General features: G+C 52.8%; 11 protein-coding genes across 11 annotated transcripts; 5 read left to right on the top strand and 6 right to left on the bottom strand.

Moving 5' to 3' along the window:
* Positions 1 to 246: 246 nt before the first annotated feature.
* Positions 247 to 1,393, top strand: Z520_01339 (uncharacterized protein; the record flags this gene model as incomplete). Its single annotated transcript, XM_016771857.1, has 2 exons — positions 247 to 413; positions 577 to 1,393. 2 exons carry the CDS (start codon positions 247 to 249, stop codon positions 1,391 to 1,393), a joined length of 984 nt encoding a protein of 327 aa, XP_016636996.1.
* A 476-nt stretch (positions 1,394 to 1,869) lies between these two features.
* Positions 1,870 to 3,309, bottom strand: Z520_01338 (uncharacterized protein; the record flags this gene model as incomplete). Its single annotated transcript, XM_016771856.1, has 3 exons — positions 1,870 to 1,940; positions 1,992 to 3,049; positions 3,104 to 3,309. The coding sequence occupies 3 exons, from the start codon at positions 3,307 to 3,309 to the stop codon at positions 1,870 to 1,872; spliced, it is 1,335 nt and encodes a 444-aa protein (XP_016636995.1).
* Positions 3,310 to 3,924: 615 nt separating this feature from the next.
* Z520_01337 (uncharacterized protein) lies at positions 3,925 to 4,560 on the bottom strand (the record flags this gene model as incomplete). Its single annotated transcript, XM_016771855.1, has 1 exon — positions 3,925 to 4,560. One exon carries the CDS (start codon positions 4,558 to 4,560, stop codon positions 3,925 to 3,927), a length of 636 nt encoding a protein of 211 aa, XP_016636994.1.
* Positions 4,561 to 5,312: 752 nt separating this feature from the next.
* On the bottom strand, positions 5,313 to 6,909 carry Z520_01336 (uncharacterized protein; the record flags this gene model as incomplete). Its single annotated transcript, XM_016771854.1, has 4 exons — positions 5,313 to 5,833; positions 5,920 to 6,378; positions 6,473 to 6,604; positions 6,666 to 6,909. 4 exons carry the CDS (start codon positions 6,907 to 6,909, stop codon positions 5,313 to 5,315), a joined length of 1,356 nt encoding a protein of 451 aa, XP_016636993.1.
* A 1,389-nt stretch (positions 6,910 to 8,298) lies between these two features.
* Positions 8,299 to 9,810, bottom strand: Z520_01335 (uncharacterized protein; the record flags this gene model as incomplete). The annotated part of the gene is made up of 1 exon (XM_016771853.1): positions 8,299 to 9,810. The coding sequence occupies one exon, from the start codon at positions 9,808 to 9,810 to the stop codon at positions 8,299 to 8,301; it is 1,512 nt and encodes a 503-aa protein (XP_016636992.1).
* A 914-nt stretch (positions 9,811 to 10,724) lies between these two features.
* Z520_01334 (uncharacterized protein) lies at positions 10,725 to 11,298 on the top strand (the record flags this gene model as incomplete). Its single annotated transcript, XM_016771852.1, has 2 exons — positions 10,725 to 10,775; positions 10,828 to 11,298. The coding sequence occupies 2 exons, from the start codon at positions 10,725 to 10,727 to the stop codon at positions 11,296 to 11,298; spliced, it is 522 nt and encodes a 173-aa protein (XP_016636991.1).
* Positions 11,299 to 12,048: 750 nt separating this feature from the next.
* On the top strand, positions 12,049 to 13,084 carry Z520_01333 (uncharacterized protein; the record flags this gene model as incomplete). Its single annotated transcript, XM_016771851.1, has 4 exons — positions 12,049 to 12,605; positions 12,657 to 12,736; positions 12,787 to 12,866; positions 12,917 to 13,084. 4 exons carry the CDS (start codon positions 12,049 to 12,051, stop codon positions 13,082 to 13,084), a joined length of 885 nt encoding a protein of 294 aa, XP_016636990.1.
* A 273-nt stretch (positions 13,085 to 13,357) lies between these two features.
* Z520_01332 (uncharacterized protein) lies at positions 13,358 to 14,719 on the bottom strand (the record flags this gene model as incomplete). Its single annotated transcript, XM_016771850.1, has 1 exon — positions 13,358 to 14,719. The coding sequence occupies one exon, from the start codon at positions 14,717 to 14,719 to the stop codon at positions 13,358 to 13,360; it is 1,362 nt and encodes a 453-aa protein (XP_016636989.1).
* Positions 14,720 to 15,154: 435 nt separating this feature from the next.
* Positions 15,155 to 18,337, top strand: Z520_01331 (uncharacterized protein; the record flags this gene model as incomplete). Its single annotated transcript, XM_016771849.1, has 1 exon — positions 15,155 to 18,337. The coding sequence occupies one exon, from the start codon at positions 15,155 to 15,157 to the stop codon at positions 18,335 to 18,337; it is 3,183 nt and encodes a 1,060-aa protein (XP_016636988.1).
* Positions 18,338 to 18,867: 530 nt separating this feature from the next.
* Positions 18,868 to 20,856, bottom strand: Z520_01330 (uncharacterized protein; the record flags this gene model as incomplete). Its single annotated transcript, XM_016771848.1, has 1 exon — positions 18,868 to 20,856. One exon carries the CDS (start codon positions 20,854 to 20,856, stop codon positions 18,868 to 18,870), a length of 1,989 nt encoding a protein of 662 aa, XP_016636987.1.
* Positions 20,857 to 21,384: 528 nt separating this feature from the next.
* Z520_01329 (uncharacterized protein) lies at positions 21,385 to 23,221 on the top strand (the record flags this gene model as incomplete). Its single annotated transcript, XM_016771847.1, has 2 exons — positions 21,385 to 21,706; positions 21,756 to 23,221. The coding sequence occupies 2 exons, from the start codon at positions 21,385 to 21,387 to the stop codon at positions 23,219 to 23,221; spliced, it is 1,788 nt and encodes a 595-aa protein (XP_016636986.1).
* Positions 23,222 to 23,962: the final 741 nt, after the last annotated feature.

The following is a 23,962-nucleotide window of genomic DNA, read 5'->3' as shown; positions in this document are numbered from 1 at the left end:
TGCGTCAAATTACGCAGGAGCCAATCCATTGCCATACTCTGGGATCCACACGGCCTGATGCTCAAGTTTCCCACTCTCCTCCCCCGGATCCAGCCCAAAAGATACGAAACTATTCCTTCCACCATTATTCACTCTTGCTCCAGCTCACGAAAGTGAGGATCGAAAAAATGCCACCCAGGGTCCCATACGAGGTACTGTGAACAATAAACCCGCCAGGTCGGAGGTCGGAGGTCGACACCCAGTGCAATGGCCACAGATGCGCCATCAAAAGATGGGGATAATATCACGGCAGAAGAAGCGGTCGAGAACGGTCTGATGATTCCAGTCACCGGCACCGGCACCGGCACGGGCAAGAAACCTCGCGTCGGCGCCAGGGGTCAACGCAAGGTCAAGAGCGGGTGTCGGACATGCAAGTCAGTACCTCTCTATGCCTTTTCTTTCACCGGGGGTATTTGTCATCCAAACAATTACGCTTATACATGTATGTATGTATAATACATGTATGTATGAGTGTATATATTGTTATTATGTGCATATTTCGCCGATACTAACTCCCCGTCCCTTCCCCCGGGGTAGAATCCGACACAAGAAATGCAACGAAGCCAGACCGGCGTGTCTCCAATGCACCAGCACGGGCCGGAAATGCGATTTTCTCTTGCCTGCCACACCGCCACCCTCCTCTTCCTCTTCTACTTCTTCGTCGTTGCAAATTGCTGCTGCTCCCAGATCCGAATCGTGGGCGGAGGCGGCGGCGGGGAGGGTCCACCAGAGTATTACCACTGTTTCGGTATCGTGGCAATGGCAGATTCAACCCCCGTCTACTCTCCCCAGCCACATGCGCGACATGGGAGATTGCGAGGCGACCAACTTTGAGTATTTCCGGAGCGTGTGCGCGCGGGACTTTGCGCTCTATTTCGAGAGTCCGCTGTGGGAGGCGCTCGTGCTGCGGTACGCCCTGGCCGAGGAAAGTATATTCCACGCAGCATTGGCGATCAGCTCGATGAGTAGAAATAGCTATTGCCCGACGGCGTCGTCGTCGTCGTCGTGGTACGATCCAGGACATACCTCCTCATCCGCCGCCGCCAGTGAGTACTGCCTGGCACAGTACACGCTGGCGATCCGGCGCCTCAACGCTCGTCTACACCTTCACCCGCGGTGTGTCGCGAGCATCGAACTCGCCGCCTTCGCCAGCATCCTCTTCATCTACATCGAGGGGATGCAGGGGTTCACCAAGTCGATGCACGTCCATCTTCGTGGGGGACTGGCTCTGGTGCGGAGCCTCGACCACCAGCAGCGCCTCTCCCCTACCTGCGACGTGGGATATCTCGAGTGGGCGCTGTGGCAGGTTCGGGAGCAGGTGGAGGAGATTGAGGCGGTCGGGAGGAATTCGTGATTAGTAGGAAACCCGCCGACGGCGAAGAAAGAGAGAGAGGGAGAGAGAGAGGGCAGGATCAGCGCCGCGAAAAGACTCGTTGTGTGTGTATCCACACCCTCATGCGGCACGTTGTATTTTGTCTTTCAGCAGACTCAAGGGCGTTGCTGGGGGAGGAGCTGCGCAAAGCCCAACGCATGATGCTGGAAGAGAGGTAGCAATGAGCAACAGTCATGACTTCATAAAAATCATTTCTCGGTCCGTCACATTCATCACGTCGACGGTCCCAAGGACGATTCGATACCAATTTTTTTTTTTATTGATCTCTGTAAAAGGGTTGAATATCCTCTCAATGGCTCTTGCAGGAGTATAAATTGATGCGCCGACTGGGCTACGGAGTGTTTGTTCTCACTTATACCTCCCGATCAGAACAGTGCGCGGCATTGAGTTTGATAACGACACAAATCCACCACCCGAGCTTCTTAGATTGTCGTCATCTACCAGGTCGTCGACACCTGGGGGAATTCCTTCGATGTGATTCCAAGATCCGTAAAGACGGCATCATCGCCTGGAAAGCGGTCAGCTAACCTCCAAAACCACGGTTTGATTCGCACCTCACCTTTCAAATGTTTGATCCGGATCTCATCTTCGCCATCCAGCTTCTCCATCTCCTCCTCTGGCGCGGCATTATCTTCCCGCTCATCCTTGGGACGCTGTTCGGTGGCCTTGTCGTAGTCCTCTCCGATCATCAGAAATTGCGCATTGTCATACTCCAAGTACTTTGGCTCGAGTGGCTTCCACCGGAGACCGCGGAATTCGTCAATGATCTCTTGCGGGTATTCCGGTCCCTGGGGCACATTCTGGTTGCCCAGAGGGGGCTGCTCCGGGTTCTTGACACTGGTTACAAAGCTTCCGCGCTGTTTGAGGCCAAAGTCCTTCTGCATCTCACCGATCTCGGCGGGGATATTGACAATGTAGGCCAGATGCGATTCGCGTCCTGTAGAAGTGATTGCATAGACTCCCTCGGCCAATGGAGTGACTGGAGGTGTGTGTCTTGTGCCAGCAGTCTTGGTCTCGTATTCTGAGCCGGCCAGGAAGGTCTCTTTGAGCTCCGCAAAGCTAGTCTTGCACTTCTCGACAAAGGTGACGAATCTGTCCCTGCCACTCTTGGGAAGCACCTTCTTGGGTAGAGCGAGGAGACGGCAATTACCTTGATCGCCGATTGGGCCATCCCCGAGTTTCGCGTCGAGAGGAATGGGTCGCATGACCATGTACGAGCGCGCAACGTCTTTGACATCCTCGGGGTGGTCCACGTTGACCCTGGCGCGGAAGAAAAAGTAGATGACGCCCTTTTCGAGGATGCTGGAGGGCACGTCATCTTCACGCGCACCGGGCTCGACAGCGTCGCCATTCGTCTCGGCGGGTTTTGTTTCTTCCTTGGACTCTGCCTCTTTGGTCTCTACCTCCTTGGGCTCCGAGGCTTCAGGCTTGACGTCTTCGGCCTCGGGTACCTTTCCCTTGTCGGTGCTTTCCTCCTCTTTGGGTTTCTCATCTTGCTTCTTCGCCTCGGTTGCCTCACCATTGACTTTCTCAGTCTGTGGTTCTTCGGGCTTTCCCGGCTCTGGCTCGGTCATTTCTTGATCGGCCTTCTCAGGGGCGGGTTGCTCATGAGCTCCACTGGGTATTACGTGTCAGCAGGAATGCGACGGGTGGAGTGAAGAGAAGAAGTACTTCTGCTGCATGGTCTCATCCAGCGTCTTCTGCTCGAGCTGCGCATCCTTCTTGCCTCGCTTTGCGCTTGGTGAAGAGCCAGACGCCTCGTTCTTGCGCTTTTTACCAGCCGGCGACGGCTTTGGGTGCGGGGGGGATGAAGTCTGAGAACTCTGGGAGCTCTGGTTTTGCGCCGCAATGCGAGCAGAAGAGCGTCTACCGGTCATCGTGGGGGCCACAAGAGAGATGGGTTAACGTGTGAAGACTTGGGTGAATAAGGAGCTACTGAGAATGTGGTTGATGAGGGGAGAAGGGTGGGCAGAATGAATAGAAATCAAGAAGCCATTGGAGTGGTCGGGTCGGCAGCGACAAGCTTCGTCCTTGTCATGGTGCTCGGGAGAGGAAGTCAAGGGAGCAAGACGTGAAGTGCAGCTAAAGTTAGTCTACCTGTGAGGCCCTAGAGGCACAATGATGTAAGATCGGAACCAGACCCGTGCGGCATGGAAGCTTCTATCACAAGCTCTAGCAAAGAACTGGTGGTGAGACAGGAAGATCGGAAGGCGACGTCCACACAAACGTCCACACAACGTTGGGCTGGTGGAGGCGGCGACTCCAGTCACCCACTCGCCCACAGTGAGGGGATCAAACAGCGCCTCTAGCAGTGGCTCTAGCAGCACCTCTAGCAGCTCCTCTAGTCAGGAACCACACCACCAGCCACCAACCCCGCCAGATGCCCGCCAAATGCCTGCAAAATGCCCCAATCCGGCCCCAAGACTCAAAAGTACCCTATTCCCGTACAGTGCAGATACCTAGTATGCAACAATATCCATCTCAATATCCCTTCATCCAAGGTCCATGGCATCATGATCAACACCCTCGTCTTCAGCCTCTTCATTCCGCAACGGCGTCAACGGCGTGTTGGTCCCGTCTGGCGTCCCCGTCGATGACTCGATCATGGCCTCCTCGGACCGCTCGGAGCTGTCCGACCAGGCCTCTGCACCCACCTGCTTCCTCGCAACCCGTTGTCCCAGTAGTGGCGGCTTGCTGTTCCTGTTCTTCCTTCTTTTCAGTGGTGGCTGCTCAGCGTGTCCGTCCACCATCTCCGACACTTCGATCTCGGTACGCTTGAGCGGGATATCACCCTCAGCATCGTCGTCGTCGTCCATTTCCCTTGACATGCGTTTGCGGCCCCGCTCACCATCATCCTCTTGTCGAGCGGTGTGGCGCAGGGAAGAGTGAGGATCACAGGACAGTCTCCGTAGTTTGCTGGCCAACTCGTCGTCTGTATCGGGCCACAACCTCCTGAGCGCCTTGTTCTTGTCATCTTCGAAATCCGAGTCCGGTTCCTCGTACTGGTCCGGTAGAAGCACCTCGATGTCCCCGTCGTAGCCCATATCATCGGCGGAGACTTCCTCGACAGAGTAGCCATCGCTGGACTCTCGTCGGGGCCGCTTTCTCCTGTACATTTGTAGCGCCATTGATTGTCCACCCGGTGATGGTGATGGCTTGTCGGCCATCAACTACCTATTGTTTTCGACACCCCTCTTTTGTGCCCTGTCGTCTGCTGCGCCTCTTGTATCAGCCTCCTCATCTCAGAGATCGAAGAGAGGGAGCTATGCAGTCAGGCCGCAGCATCCTCACAGATGCAAAAAGGCAGGAGTCTGTTGGACCCGGGTTGCCGGCGTGTTCTGTCGACAAAAGCCACCAGGGCAGTCTTTCGGAACTCACTCTGCACACTGGAGATCCTGGGGCAGGTGAGCAATCATCTGTACCACCACATCGTCGACACGACCACCAACGCCTTGAGTCTGCCGGTGGCCAGCGTTGGAGAAGATTTCTGACAGCGCTCATGTTTGTCCCCGGGTCGCTTACGTCATTTCACCGGCTTCCAATGGCACTGCGCTCCTGCTTTACACACTCTCTCCATCGAGGTCGATTCAGCCTGTAGCCACGCAGGCTTTGGGGCGATTCAGGGCGAATAGGTTATGTTCTGGGCCAGCAAGTTAAGTAAAGCAGGAACTCGAAGAAAATATCTACCTAGGTAGGTATGCAAGCAAGCCCATATACCAGGCCTCAACAAAAGGGGATGCGGGCAGACTAGGAATGGTGGGCAAGTTTTGAATAGCATTTTATAACAGAGGTACGAAACGAAGAAAGAACAAATCTCTTTGTTTTTCACTCTTGGACACCAACTACCTAGGTATTGCCGTCCTTCCAGAACCTGTGAAACCTACACTTTATTGCCTTTCAAACCACCCAACTTAAGCCAAAGCAGGGTAAAAACCACAAAGCCTCCTGCCATCATAGCACCACTGAATCCTTCCATACTCTTGTACCCATCGTTCGTGATCAGCTGCCCACCGATGGGGGATCCAATCAGCACCGCCACCGCAACCACACTGAACAAACACCCCGTCCGCACCCCTATCTGACTGATATGACTGATCTGCGCCACGCAGCTGGGCAGGATACTGGCTGCTGCCCCGGAGCTGAACCCAAAGATGAGCACGAAGACGACAGTGGCGGCCGTGCCGGAAGCAGGGACCCAGAGGCAGAGGGTGATGAGGGACGACAAGAGAGTTACACCGATGAAGACCGTGAAGCGGCCGATCCGATCAGCGAAGAATGGCGGGATTGTGCGTCCGAATGTGCTGGCGGCGTTGAGGATCGCAACCAGATATTTGGCCAGGGAGTTGGGCACGCCGTGGGCACGGGCAGCAAGGATGATGAAGGTGAAAGGGAGGAAGAGACCTTTGAATCGCACGGTATTCAGTCAGCCACGGAGCAATTTTGCAGGAGAAGTAATCCCCAAGGAGACTGAATGGGACGATACATACCCAAGAAGGTCAAGAAACTCCCGAACGCCAGCAAGGCAAAATTCCCCTCCAGAAACGGCCTCACAAAATCCATCGGCTTCACGGGCCTCGCCATAGGTGGAATGCGACTGACGAGGGTCAGATTTCCCAGCACCATCAATCCCAAAATCAAGAAGGCGCAGATCCGCATAGTCCAGCCGAATCCCACCTCGGGTATCAGTTTCTCAACCATGACGGGGAAGATGACACCGCCGATACTCGATCCGGTGGCGGCAATGCCCAGGGCGAGCGAGCGGCGCCGGAAGAACCAGGTGACGACGCAGGACATGGATGGGTAAAAGATCATCGAAGCACCCAATGCGGAGCACACGCCTTGGCAGAGCAAGAATTGGTAGTATTTGTGTGAGATGGAGGCCATCATCAGGCCAAAAACGTGCAGGAATGTGCCGATGATAAGAAGGATGCGAGGACCATAGTTGTCTGTTGTCAAAAGCTGTTAGATTGATACCTGCCGCAAGTAGAGAGATACTACAGATGAGATGGTGGGTGGATGGGCGAAATAAAAGGGCCGTACCATATATTCTGCCGACCCAGAGGCCGCCGACGAACATCATAAATGCCTCAAGGGACGGAATCCAAGCGATTTCCTGCGATGAGTATTCCTTCAGTTGGTGTGTTTCGTAGTATTCTTGAAAGACACCGATGCCTGGTTGAGGATCGAGGTTAGAACAAAGCCGTGGCAGTCTCGTCGAGGACTATCAACTCACAATTGATCCAGCCGAAACTGACAAAGATGCCACATGCAGCTCCAAACACGACAGTCCATGCCTTGAGTCCTCCTTCAGGAAACTGCGATGGGTCCATTGGATTAACAGCTTGAGTGACTGGGACATCATCACCACCTGTTGCCTCGACCTTTTTCTCGCTCTGCACGCTTGAATCATGATTCGAGGTAGGATTGGCCATGATTTCTGGCGTTTTCTCAACGTCTTTGTCCATTGTCGACTCCATGATGCTTGGGCTGCTGCTGTTCTGTCTCAGGATTGAGCGATCGACTGAATCCCTTCAAATTTCTCAGCGAAGGCCTGTAGGTATCCTTGGAAACCTTCACCATTCAATAGAAGGGGACTTGAGACCGGAAAGAAAACAGCAGAGCCTAATATGTCCGCTGAATGTATGGAGGGCAAGGGGCAACTGACGAACAGTTATGACTCTTGAAGCCTGCAAAATTACATAGTAGACAATTTCAAAGAAAACAATGCTGAAGACCTAAGCTTTCGGTTACAGCAAAGAGATTGATAATGATGTACAAAAGCCGACGAAATCATAAGGGTCCAAGCCGTTTCAAAGCAGTCCAGGTGTCGCTCTGGCTCGCGAGGCCCAATGGCAGCACTGCTCGGGGCTGGACTGAAGACTCGGGCCCTTATGTCCATAGGTACATTTGGTCCTCGCCTTTTCGGACGCGTTGAACCAAAGACTTGGGTTTGTTTGGCGCACCATCGCGAGGTGCGAAAGAGGCCGAAATATCATTGGAAGGTAGCCGGACGAATTCGACCGATGCGTGTGCGCATGTACGAAAGCGCGAGCAGCTAGTGACTGTGAAGAGTGGACAACGTCTCGGAGATATGGGAACAGCGAGTCGTCCGAGACAGACTCGACGAGGTTGACAGGGGAATGGCGCCAATTTATGCAATTAATATGGCAAGCGCTGGCTGGACACGCTGGGACAATAGTACCTACCTAGGTAGGTACCTCGTACATACCTTCGTACCTAGGTACCCAGTATTCCTGGTTCGATACGAGGTACGGGGTAATTCATATCCTTGGTGGTTAGTTTGCTCGACATCGGTAATCATAGAGTGGATCGTAGGTAGCCAAGGCATACAACTGCTTGGTCAGCCTTGTCAGGCCTTCCATCTCGTGTTCATGCTGGGACACATGTGGTAATTACAAACGAAGTTGTGTATCTCTGATCGTCTACCCTCTTTGTCACAGGCCGACAGTTTCAGAGGCTCAGAGAAGAATAAGCACAATTCGTAGAATCTTCTTTCATTCATCTGGCACTTCGTATCCTGGAACCAGCTACCTCACTGTACAAGTCGCCAGGTCACACTATACTTGGGGTGCACACCTCAGCCAGCAATTTCGCAGCCACATTGATCGCAAATCCCACGAACCAACACCACGACAGGGTCGATCAGATCGTCAGTACCTCACTCTTCCGCCGAGAACAAGTTCTTGGTAGAGTCTTGCCTCCTCAAGCCGTCTTTTTGCATCCCTCACCGCCTTTTTAGCATGAGCCCGGATGTGCGCATTCGACATTGGTGGCACCATGCCAGGGGTTGGGGTGTATCTGGACGTGGGTCTCGTATTTGATCCACGGGGGATTGGCCAAGGCATCTAACCATCGGTCTCCTCTTCATCGATCAAGAACTCAACATATGGATCTGCCTCAATGCATTTAAACAGTTGGCCCCATCTCGTGCGGAACTCTCTTCTCTTGTACAAACTACTGGTGTTCAGTCTGAAGCTGACCAGCTCGACCCTCCATTGGTTTTTCAAGGCGCGTTCTACCATGCGCAAAAACCCGTCCGAGTACTCGGCCTCGGCAGCGTCGCCAGTCGCGAGAACAATGGTGCTGGGTTTTTGGGTGTCAATGATCGACTCGAGGATCTTCAGGTGTAGAATTTCGTCCACGGCCTGTTCGACCCATTTCTCCGGACCCGAATTCCTGGGCAGACCCATGTTCGTTTCAGAACCACTGGTCTCGCCGCCGGATCGGGACTGGTATTTCTTTTGACGCGGCGTTAGCTCTTTGGCTTTGTGCACGCGTTCGAGAATATTAGTTTCGTAGCCGATCGACTTGGCCTGTTGGATCGCCGGATATTTGTCGGATCCAACCAGGACACGTTTGGCGCATGGGCGACCGCGTTCGAGAATGAGAGAGAAGTTGTGGAACGCGAGAGGAACACGCTTAAGGCGGGTTTCACGGGGCATACCACGTGCTAATTTCATGCTGTCGTGGAAGCCGATCGATATGTTGGAAATGTCAACGAAGACATGGATGCCGATGTCAGATGTATTCAGTGGGGTAAAAGCAGGTTCGAGGAGTCCGGGATTCTTCAGATACTTTTGTTCTTCAGGATGCCGGCGCATCAACTCGGTAATTAGAGCTTGTTTTCTGGCTCTGGCAGTCAATCCATCCCGAGGAGTAAAGACTGTGTCCTTTGATGACGGCGTAACAGGCGTGGTAGGCCACACAAAGGGGTTGGAGACAGGCAAATCGCGTTTCGGAGTTCTGTTTTCAACTTTCGGAGGTGATGGAGAAGTCGGAGGCGAACTGTTATCGCGGAGGCCAGGCCGACTACGGCCGAGAATGCTGTCAATGACAGCTCTGCGATCTGGGGAGCGGCGTAGCGACTCGAGTTCTTCTCCAGATTCCAAGTCCGTGGTGTCGGAAATGGGCTTCTCCTGGGCGACAGGCTTTTCAGCTCTTTCCTTGGCCCTAGCCCTTCTTGCAGCACGCTTCTGGTTGCGAATGTACGCGGCAGTGGCCTTGTTATTCGGGAGTTCCACGTTGTCTTCAAGATCAGCGCCATCCACCTCGTCTCGCCAACGCACACCCTTGCTGAGTTGGTTGAGATCGACCTCTGCCACTGGTTCATCGTTGACCTCATATTTGACCAGCTCTGCAGCTTGCTCTTCATCAGCAACATGAGGGCGGCCTAGGAAATCCCACAGAGTAGAGAAGTCCCCAAGTGAGCCCCCGCAGGTGTCGGGGGCACCTCCTTTTTTGCCATAATTGACAAGCTCATGACTGAGTGCAGATTCTTTGTCTGTGAGGGCGAGACTGTTGATGAGTCTGATAGCATCATCGAAGTCCCATGACGGGAGATCCTGATCGTCCGGCATGTGCGCTGTCGAGAGAGGCAGACTCTCCAGGTCTCGAGAGGGAACGATGGTGGTTAGAGGAAGGTAGGTCTGGTCGGGAAAGTCAAGCGAGACGCACGGCGTTTCATATCTCTCGTGTTTGTATACAGCAGAGGTGAAGATGATTGGTGTTAAAGCAGGATGGTTGGGCTGTCAATCGAGACAGAGAAATGGTGGTTATAGAGAGTGGTGGTGGTGGTGGTAGATGTGGCTGTGGGATGCTGGTGATTCATTCGAAGGTGCTCAGCCGGCCATTCGTCTTTGCAACGCCGCCTGCCAGATGACGCTAGTCACTTTGGGGCTAGTTTGCTTCACTTCGACCTCATCCCCGTCTCTTATGTGCGCGCCGCTTTTACTTCCGGCTCACCAGTGATTCTGCAATGAGAACTGCAAAGAGGCAAACAAAGAACGAAGTAACTTGGTGATGAGATCAAACATCTACTCTGTTTACCTAGATGGACCTGAATCTGTCACTGAGAAGGATAGGGTTGGTACCTTTGTGTCAAATCAGGTTGCAGCCACTGTCTCCCAACCCCAAGCCGCTTCCAAAAACACCCAGCTCTTGGGATAGACGTGATGATCAACGACATAATGTGTCGTACACCTCTCTTCCGTCTATCGACCGACATTGCTTGTGCTCAGCGTCGATTGTGAGGCTGCCTTTCCGTAGCTTTGTTATGTTCCAGGCGTGTCACTTCATGTAGCTGTGAGCGGCGCCGAGTGAACAGGGCGCTTCTCTGCTTGTCAGGGGATGAATCTTGTCAGGTGAAGTGTGAATGTAATGAGTGATAATTTCCAGATTTTCAAGCACATAAATATCTACTCGGCTATCTTTCCTCTTTCTCGTAGCTGTTTCCAATAGACCTGGCGTTCGACAACGACGAATTGTATACACGATGGCACAGGCGACGACCGAGGCAATCCAGCCTTTCAGCATTCCACAAGAGGTAATTGATATCCTGTCTCACGTCGCAGGGATGCTCTGACATGGGAGTCCAGGTGCTTTCAACAGTTTCAGACGACGGCCGCTCTTCCTCAAGCAAAGCCATCCACCTCGTCTCCCGGCTTAGGAACCTCCCTCGAGAACTGTTTCTGTTGATCTTCAATGCTCTCTCCTACCGGGAGCTCGTCTTGCTTGCCTTGACTTGTAAGTCGATGGCGATCTTCATCCTCAACGACCCCATCTTCACCATTGTTGCCAACGCCGAGGAGGCCAAGCACGCAGCTCTTGGGCATTACGAGACTGTGCTCAACGCCTTCCCCTTCCGCCGCCGCTTGCCCTATCGCCTGCCACACAGATCCCTCCTATGGTGCAGTCATTTCACCTGTCCTTTTTTCTCCCGACGACTGAGGGAGTGGCAACGCAAAGTCAGGAAGTCAGTGCAGGAGTTGGGGCCAGAACACAAGGTCATTGAACGGAGGGAGGATAAACATCGGCAGAAGGATGGCAGCAACCCACAAAAGTCCTGAAAGAAAGAGAAGGCAAGCTGTTAGTGCAGACACGGTACTCACAGCAGACCGACACGAGTACAAGGCTTGCATGTATCGTGTTTCGATAGTTTGAAGAAGCTGGATGGAACCAAACGCAGTGTCAACCAATATCAAACCGTCCACTTGGCCTTGGTTGGAGTAATAATAATTCTTAGGCGCATCGGATGCTTCCCCATTCAGAAGAGAATCGAGCGAGACGATAATTAGATCTGCCCCGCGACTCGCCCCCTTCCGTGCCCCTCTAAAAGGACCCAATTGGAGACCTTGCGGTGCTTGACCGTGGAGTTTTCTAGGAGCCCAAATACCTGAATACGTCACTGCCTGCCACAAATGCGCTTCGTTCAACAAATCCATTGCTTTCCCCTCTCTTCCTCTGGCCGTCTCGCAAATCCCACTTCCAATCTTCCCGCTGGTGCGAAAATCCGAGGCCTGTGAATGCCACTTGTCGGCAAGCTAGCGGGGTTCGAGACGCCGCTGCAGTCTCGGAAAATGCCCCTGCTTCGATAACTCCGCTTCCACTCCTCCTCGAAAGACGCCAGAAATGGTTACTCTTGCCTCATCTTCGTTCGCACTCCGCAGGCGGAGTGAGCCGCTGCATTTTGAGATGCGGGGCGAGCTCGACAGCTGTAGGAGCCCCTCAAATCCGGTATTTCATTTCCCGGCCATCTGTCTCTCCCAGAACTGCGCTCTCCTTTCCAGTCCGCGGGTCATCGTCGCTTCTCTTCAGCAATGTCTGCTATCCAAGATCAAATCGATCGGGGCGCCGTGCCCGACCATGTTTCCAATGTCTGTCCCAAAGGAACCAAGTTTCACGTCCTCGAAGTAGGCTGGCTCGAATGTGACGAAGCCTTCGTGGTTCGTGGCGGCAACACCAGCCTGAAGAGCACTGAAAACAAATCCTTTGTCAACAAGCGGAGGGAGCTGCCCATGTACTGCATCCTTATCGAACACCCGCACGAGGGTCTCATCCTGTGGGAGACAGGCTGCGGCAAGGACTACCCTGAGATCTGGGGCCCTGTTGTGTCTGACGTGTTTTCTCGGGTGCGTTATGAACCTCAACATGAGCTGAAGGCTGCGGTCGAGGCCACGGGAAACAAGCTCGAAGATATCAAGAAAATCATCATCGGTCATTTACATCTTGACCATGCGGGAGGATTGGACGAGTTCCTTGACAGAAAGGATGTTGAGATTTGGGTCCACGACAGAGAACTCCGGGCGGCTTTCTGGTCTGTTGCCACGGGTGCAGACGTGGGCGTCTACCTAGACCATTACCTCAAGTTGAGCTTGTATGTTGCGCCCGATTCAGGCGTAGAAGTCCGTATTCTGACGGTCAGCAGGAATTGGAAAACGTTCGACGAGCGAAGGCTCGATTTCTGCCAAGGCATCACCCTGCATCACTTACCAGGCCATACTGATGGTGAGAACTGGACTGAGCGGTTGAAACAATAAGTTGCTGACTGGGTACAGGACTGATTGGAATGCAAATCAACATGCCAGAAAGTGGTACGTTCTTCTTCATCAGTGACCACTGCCACGTAATTGAAAATGTGAGTGTCTTTTCCCTCGTCGATGTGCCCAGTACTGACTACTCCTCCAGTGGCGTGATGGGATCCCTCAAGGGTGGCTTGCTAGAGACCATCCAGCATGGTTCCAGAGCACTCAGCGGTTGAAGCACTTGGAGAGGTTGACCAAGGGCCGGGTGGTTCCAGGCCATGACAAAGAAACATACGAGAATTTGATCGCCAACGGAAGATCATATACCTGAGTCGAGTGATGGGTCAGCTCTAGCAGAGCTTATTGCCTTAGGACAGCGCGCGCTTTAGGCGCCCTCGAAATGAGAAGTGTTATGAAGCACTCCACCATTCTGTCTCTTAAGACACGCTCAGCCGCCGTTCGTCATATTGCACGTGAGTAGAGTGCAGTGCACTTCAACGTCACGGATTTGGAAGCGTGACTTTGTCGCTGGTGGTTGACTGGACTGCGAGCCACAACGACCACACTGATCGAGTGTTTTATCTTGTCCTTGTAATGTGAATCTTTAACTGCTAGAGGACTCCTGATCCGCCATGGTCCACTGGCTCTCGGCCAACGTGGAGGCAGACGGATCATCTCGGTCATTCTCGCCGGAATCGTCGTTGGCGACAGAAAAACCGACCGATTTTGCGATTTTATTGCTGGCTTTCTTTCCAACCGAGACGATATCGCCATTCCAAGGTTGGCATTTATATATGGTTTCTCCGCAACGCAAGCATGTCCAGCCACCACCCTCTTCCGCTTCGATCTTGGTAGCTATGCACGTAAAGCAGTAGATACAACCACATGGAATGGTTTCGTAGGGATTTACCACGTCGGTAGTAGCCGAGCCAATGACGCCTCCCCCCGCGGCAGTGTTTGCTCCTAGGATCTCAGCTTCGGACGTCGAGGTTGGGTTTTGGTCCTGATAACAGATGGCGCAAGTCCTTTCCGGGAGAAAAGCCAGTGGCCCGCTTTTTGTCTTTTCAGTTTCGTCTTCTGCTTGTGTTTGTGACTTCATGGCGTCTTTTGTTTTCTTCCACACTCTGGAGAGCCATCTTCGCCATCGACTGATGCCCACCAGCGGTAGGAGAAATAACAAAAATTCGGTAAAGGCATGCCAGACCAATTGACGATTCAGATACTCAAACGAGACTTCGCGGCTAACTTGGTTGGATGGCGACATCAGTCGCAATCTCAGCAAACGATCTGTAAGAGTCCGGTAGCGTCCATTGACGAGGAAAACCAGGAAGGAACAAAAGGCCGCGATGGAATGTGTTGTAGAGATGAAGGAGGTAAACCGCATCAGCATCTGGACTGTCTCTGAAGGAGATGTATAACCTCGCTCTTGATCAATCAGCCAATCCTCCCATTTATCCCATCCATATCGCCCAAAGACGGTCAGCAGACCGTAGAGACTCTTTTGCCATCTGGTCGGTTTCGGAAGAGACAGTCCAGGTTTCCTTGCGTCGACGTATCGGAGGTTCTGCAGAGCCGCGCCATACGAAGCATCGTTGTCCCAGATGGATAGTTTGAACAGTATCGCCCTGAGAGCAAGCAGAATTTCTTGCGACCAGTCATCCTGAAGATGCGGCCCGAGGTATTTCAAAGCATCTGCCACCTGTGTCTTCAATAGGCCCAGCAACTCTTCATCGAGGAGTTCGGCATCCACTTGCCCGACTCGAAAGGCTGGCCGCGTGCCCTCTGACTCTAACAGGGTTATCCAGAACGAAGACAACTTGGGTCGCAGGGATTGAGTGAGTCGCGTCAAGGAGGAGCGGCCACTGCTAATCTCGGGCTGTTGAGTGAGGGCGAGGGCTTCCTGTTGTCTGGCTGTCTGCCGTGCTAGAATGCGTTCCTGAGCAGCGGCAAAGCTGTTGGATGACATGGTGCAGTCATCTGCAGGCGAAGTATGAACAGGGCGGAGGCAGAAGGAGAGCGAGAAGATGAATGGGCAGGTCGAGAGCCAGGGTGAGAGCGATAATTACTAGGTAATGAGCAGCGTGGCAGCCGAGGCTGGCTTCGGCGAGAGATTGGCCGTTGAGCTGAGTTGAGTTCGCCGACTCGTATTGAGCCGCAGCCTCTTGCTGTTTTAAGCCTCTTCCAGGTCATTAGGCGCTTTTTGTTGTTGCCATTGTGTGAAGCCGCAACGAAAGGCTGGGGCTCCTTTAATGTGTTTCATCAGAGCCTTCTCCATCACGCTTGGTCTCAGGTTGGAAAGATTGTGTTTGGCACTTCCAAATCTCTCCTGTTGCCAAACACTTCTCCTCTTCAACACCAGGACGATGCCTCTTGCCAACGTTTAGCCCCATACAGAACAGATATGCCCTCCTTCACCATTGAAGCTGAGGGCGAAACCAATCCTCTCACCAGGTCTGCGGTCATATCTACTCTCAAAAGTGCCTCACATCCCACACCTCAGAGCCTGAAAGTAGCGACGCAACAGATTGGGAACTGGGAAAAGTCACCCGGCTATTACGCCCTCCTTCAAGATGTGTATGCCGATTTCTCACTCAGCCAAGAAGTCCGCTTCCAGGCCATCATTCAACTCAAGAATGGCATCGACAAACACTGGCGCAAGACGTCTGTAAACCCAATCAGCAAAGCGGAGAAGGAACAGATCAGATCAAGATCTATCGAAGCGGGCGTGCATGAGCCTAGCTCTGCCCTTGCACTCCAGAATGCCCTCATGCTCGCGAAGATTGTCCGGTATGAATTTCCCCATGACTGGCCGGATGTCATCAATGTCGTAATACAACACCTTCGAGCCGCCAGTGAAGACCCGGGTGCGAATCTTTATATCTCCAACATCTTGACCATTACTCTGCAAATAATCAAGGAGCTGGCATCCGGACGTCTACAACGCACGAAGAGAAGCCTTCAGAACGTGGCATTGGAACTTTTGCAGATCCTCGGCCGCCTCTATGTCAGTCTGGTCGCGAGGTGGCAGTCAACTGCTGATCAGGCCGATCTTGCTAGCGCAGTCAGCAGTCATTCAGCGCTGAAAACACTGCGGCGACTGCTGATCGTTGGCTTTGAGAATCCTCATCGGGAAGAAGCCGTCAAGCAATTTTGGGACCTCCTGCAGACGCACCAACAGGCTTTCTGGGTGGCATACAGTCAGGATCTTCCAGACGAAGCTCGAAGCATGTTATTGAAGCATCTGCTACAACTGGCCAAGTTGTATCTCGACATGGCTCGGAATCACCCCGCCTCCTTCGTCCTTTTTGGCTGCATGGACGTCTTGAACCGGTCCTGGTCAATAATCAGCCAGAGTGAGGCCAGGCAGTCAACGTTGCAGGGCAACTTCGATTGGAAAGTATACCGCGGTGGAGACAATGTCGAAGAGTCACCGATTGAGAAGCTTTGCTTGAAAGCCCTGTTGCTATTTCGTGCTTGCCTGAAGATGGTCTTCAACCCCGTCCAAACGTTCAAATATGTCACTCCAGAGGACAAGCAAGACAGAAAAGACGCTGTCGACTACGTCAAAAACACAGTCCTTACGCAAGACTTCGTCCTTCGACTAATGGAGCTTTTAGTGACCCAATACTTCATTCTTCGGCCTTCCGACTTGCGAGACTGGGAGCAGGAACCCGACGAGTGGGAACGCCGGGAGGAAGAAATTGCAGATGCGTGGGAGTTCTCCATTCGGTCGTGTTCGGAAAAATTATTCCTCGACCTCGTCATCAACTTCAAAGAGCTGCTGGTTCCACGGTTACTACAAGTGTTCTATCAATACGCTACCACTTCGAACACGGATGTGCTTCTGAAAGACAGCCTCTACTCAGCCATTGGCATAGCAGCCGCCTGCCTTGAAGATGTCCTTGACTTCAATACTTTCCTCCGTGAAACTTTGGTGCAAGAAGTACAGATGAACCAGCCAAATTACAACCTTCTTCGACGGCGGACTGCGATTTTACTAGGCCAATGGGTGCCAATCAAACCAGAAACACTCGATCGAGTGGCAGTGTATCAGATATTCACGCACTTGCTTTCCAGCCGGGAGCCACTCAATGATCATGTCGTTCGTGTGACAGCAGGACGGCAATTGCGTCTCGTGTTAGAACCCTTTGAATTCAGCTACTCCGATTTCAGTCCATTTGCTACGCCTCTGCTAGAAGGTGTCATGTCCCTCATCACCGAGACAGATCTATCAGAGACAAAGATGGCATTACTTGAGACAGTCAGAGTGGCGGTCACGAGGCTGGAAGGCCATATAGAACCGTACGCGCAAGGCATAATGTCAATGCTGCCACCACTGTGGACAGAATCTGGCGAAGAACATTTGATGAAACAAGCAATACTGACCTTGATCACCGCAATTGTCAACAGCCTTGGGCAGAAAAGTCTGGCGTACCATGGACCAATTCTCCCTCTGATTCATGATTCCATACAACCACAGTCGGAAGCAATCGTGTACCTGCTTGAGGAGGCACTCGAGCTGTGGGCTGCCATCGTACAGCAGACTCCAACAGAACACGCCTCTTCAGATCTATTATCCCTCTCTCAATGTCTCCTTCCACTGTTGGACATGGGCAGTGAACTCCTGCGGCAGATATTCGAGCTCACAGAATCATATACGATATTGTCGCCCACTACGGTTTTGTCACCTCAATTCCTGACGCCGCTGCTCACATCAATGAAATCTCTCTTGCCTGCTTTATCAACTAGCCGGGCGCGGGATGCTTCATTAGCACCTCATGTACTAGAAAACCTCGTCGTTACAATCTCGATCGAGTCCCAGTCCAGGGTGAATCCTCAACAAGCCCTTACACATCTGTTGGAATCGATGCTAAGTACCGGCTATCTGGCATCCTTGATGGAGCTCCTCAAGGAAGCATACGACTATCACCAAGATCCTCGTCCAACCCGCAAACCACCAGACATCATTGGCCCAGGAGAGACAAGCCTTTTCTGTCTTCTGGCACGCATAGCCCTCCTGTCGCCAGACCAATTCATTCAAGCTGTTTCCGCCACGGACGTTACGTCCACGGTCTCTGCATCAACATCGACGCCGTCCTCTGTTTCACCACCAGCCAAATGGCTTCTGACTGAATGGCTTCTTCACATCGACACCATAGGCGACATCTTACGCAAAAAGCTTCAGGTCCTTGCCATCACAAACTTGCTCGCTTGTACCGTTCCTCCGCACTTCCCCATGATCATGCTCGAAAACCTCGAGACACTTTTCACAATTTGGACCGACATCTGCACGGAACTGGGTCAAGAAGCAGCAGACGAATCCGAGGGTGATTACTTGTGGCACAACCACCATGGTGATGGTGGGGATGTTCCTGAGTGGCCTGACGCAACGCCAGAAGATGGGCGCAAGAGGGTCTTGAGTAACCACGACCCAATCTATACCATCAACGTACGCGAATTCATTGGGTCGAGCCTGAGGCAGGCGATTGAGAGGACAGGTGGATTGGAGAATTTTCAGCACCATTGGGTGAGTCGAATTGACGAAACGATTGTTAAGAGCTTCGCGAATCTGAAGCTGTTGTGACACGCGGGACTTGTAAGGAAATGATCACCATGGGCAATTGGAAATGATGGGACACGAGACTTGGTTGATACGTTCGAAAACTGTTTCCTATCGCTCATGACGCGGATTATTGACCTGCTGTCAGACGGCCTCACAGAGAGACGTGTCCTGCTATCGACGTGGGACTTTACACATCGCTGTGGAACCATCTTGCTTGTGTTTGTCTTGACGGAAGCCATCAAGGCCGCCTAGGATTGACGAGTAACAGACAACATAGGATTAGCTTCAGACGAAGGAAGAGGAAACCTCATGAACACAGAGCATAGGTATGACAGTGTCCGGAATTGATTCCATGTAAAGCTCGCTTGAGTAAAGGCAGGTGGAGCGCTACCTACAGGCTCCGGGACACCTGAATCGAAGGTTCTAGTACAACAGGCCATACAAAGGGATGGAATTCCAGAAAGGAAGTTGCAAAATCCTCCCCCCCCCAACAAAAGGGATCAAAAGCAAAGAGCCGCCGCCCATTGTCCCCCAAAATGCCCCCTCTGTTTCTATGAATCTATAGATTGCACCGACTCAGATACCGAACCCTGTCTGGAGTAGTCGGCGAAAGTGGGCGCCTTCTTCAAGCCCACATGATAGCGCATGAACAATGTATCGATGAAATGCTCGTGTTTAATGCCGGGAGGCTTCTGGGCGGCAAACTCGTCGATCGCGTCCTGGGGCCTGTAGCCCAGTTTCTCGATCAAGTAGCAGCAGATGAAGAAGCCCGTGCGGTTGTAGCCGTAGTGGCAATGCACGCCGATGGCCTTGCCGCCGACGGTGTGAGGATCCTCGAGGCGCAGGCGGTCGACCAGGGCGATGAAGTCGGCGACCTCGACGACCGTGGGCGGGACTTTGGAGACGGTGGGGAATTTGTGGTACTGGATCCCGCCGCGCTCGAGGGATTGGGTGTCGTAGACGGGGCTGTCGTGGGAGATGTCGACGACGGCGAAGATCTTGTCGCTCCACTTCTCGATGAATACCGAGGGGGTGTGGATTTCGTCCTGCTCTCGAAGGGTTTTCATGGCTCGGAATATCCCTGATTCTGGGGGGTGGCCGATAGCACCTGAAACGGGGAGGACTTTTTGCCACTTTTCCAGGTTCTTCACGTCCCATTTGCCCGACGTGGTGAGTTGCTGGAGTTGCCACCCCAGAGAGAGTTCTGGGGAGACGTAGCGGGCGAGGAAGTCTTCGATCAAGCCGGCGACCGTGCGGTAGGTCGAGTGGTCGTACATCAGGGCGTGAGCTGCCGGGGAGGGCAGGATTGCTGTCTTGACGATCTTCGAGTTGTGGCTGGACATCTCGCTTGTTGATGGAAGGGTGCCGAACTTGCGTTCATCCGCTGTCGGTTCGGGTTTATCGACAGTCGAGGTATCCTCTGTCGTGTCCGCTGGTGCTGTGGCGTCGGTAGGAAGAGGTTTACTCCCGGGACTTCCCTTGACCTCCTTCCCGAACTTGTTCAGGAACGAAACAATCTTTGTGACCTCTGCTGGCTTTGTGACGGTGTCAGCCTCTCCGGCAATGAGGAACAGGGGAACATGTATTTTTGCCCATGTGTCTTTTCCTGGCAGACCGCCCGTGGCTCTGCCTGAAGGGTCGTACTGTGGCAGGCATCCCAGTGCGGAGCGTTTCCACACCGGTGTTTTCAAGCTCTTGTTGAACGCCAACTGCTGGCGACGAAGGTCTATACCGGCAGCCTTGCCCGCCATCCTCTCCACACTTTTGGAATTGACTCCTCCTCTTCGGTCCAGGGCTCTCAATAAATTGAGCGCCACATCAGGGAGCGCTAAGAATCGCCTCGCCGACGCCGTCTCTGACGGCGAGGGGGGTGTGGCTTTGGGACAAATGCCAACAAAGCCTTCGACGCGCAACGGGAATGAAGGCGACGTTGCTAACATTGCGGCGATGGAGCAACCCATGCTGTGGCAGATGAACACCACCTTCTTATGCCCGTGCTGTTCGCAAATACCTTGAATGGCGGTCTGCCAAAGGTCACAGAAAGCTGCAATGGTATAGGCATCATAGTCCTTGGGCGAGAAGGCGGACATGCCGTGGCCGGGTAGATCAATGCCAAAACAGGGCGCGACATTGACCAGACTCCCCAGCAATGGCGCAAATTGAGGTAAAGAGCCACCTAGCCCGTGGATGAAAACCAGTAGAGGCAGGTCTGCGATGGCTTGGAGTTTTTCCGCGTGAGCATGGGGGTGATAGAATGTCCTGATCGACGGGTATTCGGCGTACTTGGTTGTGTACGATCGGGCACTTGAATGCTTTTTGAGCACAGGATGATCATAGTTAGCTGAGACCGCTTCTTCCTCCTCCTTCTTAGAAGCTTTGCTCGAGGGCAGATAGGACCTTGCAATATATAGCAAGCCAACGCCCAAAAACAGGCCCACAGCAGTTTTGATAGCTAGCATCCACGGCTTCGTTGTTGGCCGGCCCCATAACTCTTGGGGCAGCTGTCGGCTGCCCGACGACCGGAAATAATTGAGACTCATGGTCTCAACCTCAAAAGGCCATTTTGAGTGTGCGAGTAAGCGTAGATGTTAGGAATGTCAACCTGTGATGACTGTGTGGTTCAAGAACATAAAGGTCGGAATGGAAGTGTTTGCTCCCCAGTCCAAGCAGTGGGAGAGGAATGCAATTAGCCGGTGGACAGCAAGGCTAGAAATGCTCCCCTCTTGAAAGATTGTCTCTTCTTGTCGAACATCTTAGTTTCATCATTCTCGTGTAGCCTGAAGGAAAAGAATCACCCAGGCAAACACGTGGACCTGTACTGGTGCAACAATGGCGAACGAAACAAGTCGGTGACTTCATGTTTGGTTGGGATCGGAATTTTTCGAGCTCCGGAAAGACTATTTCCGGCAGAGGGCCGGTACGGCGGAGCACAGAAGCATTGTCGCCACTTTATTTAGTTCGGCGCATCTTGTTCTGGTCACACCAGCATTGATCGATAGCAAATTACCATATGCTTGACCATTGTTGACCCCTTCTCTATTGCTCGTGTTGTTGCGCGCCGAAAGCCTATGCTCCAAAGATTGTCGAGATGGACTCGACAGCGGCTTCCTGTTCTGCCCCTGACTGCCAGCAGACTGCCTGACTCTACATTCTCGAATCCGGTCCGATGCCACGATCAACCTCTTTCCCAAGGCTTCCATTCTAAGCCTCCATCGTTGCAGCAAGACCATGACCCTCTCCGCAAGCAGTTGAAAGATGCTGCAAAAGCCGTTCGGACGCTTCCACCAGCTGCGACGGCGGCTGAGAGCCCGGATATACTGCCTGACTGGGAACTGACTGTGGGCATTGAAATCCATGCTCAGCTCAATGCCTCTCGCAAGCTGTTCTCACGTAAGGATCTCCCCCTCTCTGTCTAGCTACTGACGCTGATACTGGACAGCCGGAATAACTGCGCCGAGTACGATTCCAAACAGTCAAATCGCTCCCTTCGATATCGCGTTGCCTGGGAGTCTCCCGGTCCTTCAGCCCGCTGTGATCCTACCCGCCCTTCGTGCGGCCACCGCGCTTGGGTGCACGATTGAGCCAGTCAGCCATTTTGATCGCAAACATTATTTCTACCACGATCAGCCGGCGGGTTACCAGATCACTCAGTATTACCACCCTTTCGCGAAGAACGGTCGTGTCATACTGACCACCGAAGATGGGCTGGAGGAAAATCGCACGGTCACGGTGAACATCAAGCAAGTGCAATTGGAACAGGATACCGCTAGAACTCAAGAGGACGATAGCAACACGGTGTTGGTCGACTTCAACCGGTGCGGTCAAGCCTTGATCGAGATAATATCGTTACCCGACCTGCATTCTCCACGAGATGCAGCCATCTACGTCAAGAAGATCCAGTCGATCCTGCACGCCGTTGATGCCGTCACCACCGGCATGGAACAAGGTGGTCTTCGAGCCGATGTCAACGTCTCCGTTCGTCGTCGGGGCGCCGAAGAGGGCCCATTTGCTTACAGCGGCGTGACCGGTCTCGGCCAACGAACAGAAATCAAAAATCTGAGCACCTTTAAGGGAATTGAAGATGCAATCAAGGCGGAAAGAGACCGCCAAATCCAGATTCTCGAATCCGGTGGCGTGATTGAAGGCGAGACTCGAGGTTGGTCTATGACGAGCCCTAACGAAACAAAAAGACTCCGAGGAAAAGAGGGCGAGGTCGATTACCGATACATGCCCGATGCCGACATCCCTCCACTTTACATCAGCAGCGACTTGATTTCATGGATTGCGAAGACTCTGCCTCCCACCGCGGGCGAGTTGGTTGACATCCTAGTTCAAAAGTACGGCCTCAGTTTCACAGATGCCATGACCCTAGTCTCGCTTGATGACGGCGAACGATTGATTTATTTCCAGAACGTTGTCGATGAATTGATTTACCGCAGCCGACATACGATGGGACCAAAGAGTTATGGAAAGACCGTTGGAAACTGGGTGCTGCATGAACTGGGTGCTCTGCTTTCCACGGAAGAACAACAATGGAGTAACAATCTTGTGCCCTCCAAATCGATGGCTGAGATTATCTATCGCTTGAAAAACAATCAGATTACAGGGAGTTCGGCCAAGCATATTCTCAAGCTCATTTACAATGGTGACAAACGGACCGTGCCCAATATCATCAGACAGGAAGAATTGGCCTTCTCTGAGATGTCGGCCGATGCTTATCAAGCAATCGCACGAGAAATAATCGACCAGTTCCCCCAGCATGTCAGAGACATCGTCGAGAAGGGTAAAGTTGGGAAATTGCAGTTCCTCATGGGACAAATGATGAGACATCCACGAAGGGGTGACATGCGTGCCCCAGAGGCTGAGAAAACACTTCGCCAGCTGATCTTGGGCAACAGTGGATGACGCCCAGGCGCCGTAGAACAATTGGTCGTCTGTTTGTCAAGACAAGGGAGATATCGACGGAGTGCCCAAGACATCCAAGAAGGGGAGACAACGACAAATCCACTCAAGATGACGGAATGTTTTGTACTCGATACTCTGCCGCATACTAGCCTGCCTGTCTTTGTGTTCCTCGTTCACTACGGCAAGGCGGACCGCTCTGGATTTAAGGCCTACCATTATTATGTCTGGAATCCTTCCCATCAGGCTCGTCACCTCATTTACCAGAGGACTGCACAGCTTGTCGAGCAACTTGCTGACGCGCGGCTTCTTGATCCTCCCGATGGAACATGGATGAGAATGAGGCTTACTAAGGGCTGGTGAGGCACGGTACCTGAAAACCCACCGTCTCGAAAGCCCATGTCTCTTGTCGATTACATGATTAGAGGATGGATATCGAGACAGTTGCACATCCAGCTACGGTGTCTTTGCGGTTGCAGTGGCAGCATGTATCTTGAATGATGCCTCTGTCGATGTGGTCGAGTCAGCTTGACTCGAGTACCTCGACATCAGAAGAGCCGGGCCAGAATTCACGCCTCCCCGCATTTCGGCACAGGATCTGGGGGCCAAGTACGGAGTGCCACTGCGTATTATCTCGCATAAACCAGAGTCCACTCACAAGCGACTGGGTCTTTCTCAAACGGGCAGTCATGCAAATACGCACAGGGATATTTCCGCCTTGGGTCATGTCTAATTCGATTGGTA

Source organism: Fonsecaea multimorphosa (assembly GCF_000836435.1).
Source record: "Fonsecaea multimorphosa CBS 102226 unplaced genomic scaffold supercont1.2, whole genome shotgun sequence".
In the NCBI taxonomy this organism is placed as follows: domain Eukaryota; kingdom Fungi; phylum Ascomycota; class Eurotiomycetes; order Chaetothyriales; family Herpotrichiellaceae; genus Fonsecaea; species Fonsecaea multimorphosa.
This window is presented reverse-complemented; position numbering and strand designations above follow the sequence as displayed.